The following is a 1,002-nucleotide window of genomic DNA, read 5'->3' on the forward strand; positions in this document are numbered from 1 at the left end:
ATGTCCCCAGTGTTCCAGCAGGGCGACGAGGGCCACAGCTGGTACATCATCCTGCGCGGCTCCGTGGACGTGGTGATCCACGGCAAGGGCGTCGTCACCACCCTGGCCGAGGGGGACGACTTCGGCAAGCTGGCGCTCATCAACGACGCGCCGCGCGCCGCTTCCATCGTGCTGCGCGAGAACAACTGCCACTTCCTGCGCGTGGACAAGGACCACTTCAACCGCATCCTGCGCGACGTGGAGGCCAACACGGTGCGCCTCAAAGAGCACGGCCAGGACGTGCTCATCCTCGAGAAGATCTCTAACGCGCACTCGCACTTCAAGTAAGCGTAGTTTCTCTGTGTCGGCCGCCATTGAACCGCGCACTTGAAACTTTCTAACCGCCATCGTCGCCGTCCCTGCCTCCAGGTACACGGTGATGGCGGGCACGTCGCAGAAGATGCTGGAGCACCTCCTGGAGACCCGCCTCGTCGGCAGCTCATCTGGCCCCGGCGGCCAGGACGCCCTCTACGGCGACCCCTTCCTGGAGGACTTCCTCCTCACGCACATCGTGTTCATGCCGACGCAGCAGCTGGTGGCCGAGCTCTCGCGGCACTACCGCATCGAGCCCAGCCCCACGCAGGAGCAGGACTTCCTGCTGGCGTGCAAGCGCCGCGTCGTGCAGTTCGTCAACTGCTGGGTGCACACCGTCCGCCACCCCGTGTTCGACGACCCGCACTCCCTCGCCTTCCTCGAGGTGAGCGGAGGCCCTGCGGGGGTGTTCGGAAGGCACCTCGCCACCGCCCTAGGACTCCAGCTGACCGGTCGCCCGGTGTTGTTTCAGGAGCTGGCCGGCGAGGTGGAGCACGACGCCATGACGCACCCCAGCCTGCAGGAGGAGGCCTCCCTCATGCACCACGTCATGTCGCAGCTGCGGCGCTACCAGGAGGACCGGGCGGCCGCCTCGGGGCAGAAGTGGAAGCTGCCGCCGTGCGGCCAGCCCGTCGCGCCCTTCTCCAACGC

General features: G+C 66.9%; 1 protein-coding gene across 1 annotated transcript; it reads left to right on the forward strand.

The window, feature by feature from the left end:
• LOC113207618 (rap guanine nucleotide exchange factor 4) lies at positions 1-997 on the forward strand (the record flags this gene model as incomplete). Its single annotated transcript, XM_052276677.1, has 3 exons — positions 1-323; positions 409-736; positions 824-997. Coding segments are annotated over exons 1-3 (825 nt in total), but the record flags the coding sequence as incomplete, so codon positions are not given.
• Between the last annotated feature and the right edge of the window lie 5 nt (positions 998-1,002).

Source organism: Frankliniella occidentalis, unplaced genomic scaffold (genome assembly GCF_000697945.3).
Source record: "Frankliniella occidentalis isolate FOCC.00 unplaced genomic scaffold, Focc_3.1 Scaffold3934, whole genome shotgun sequence".
Taxonomy (NCBI): Eukaryota; Metazoa; Arthropoda; class Insecta; order Thysanoptera; family Thripidae; genus Frankliniella; species Frankliniella occidentalis.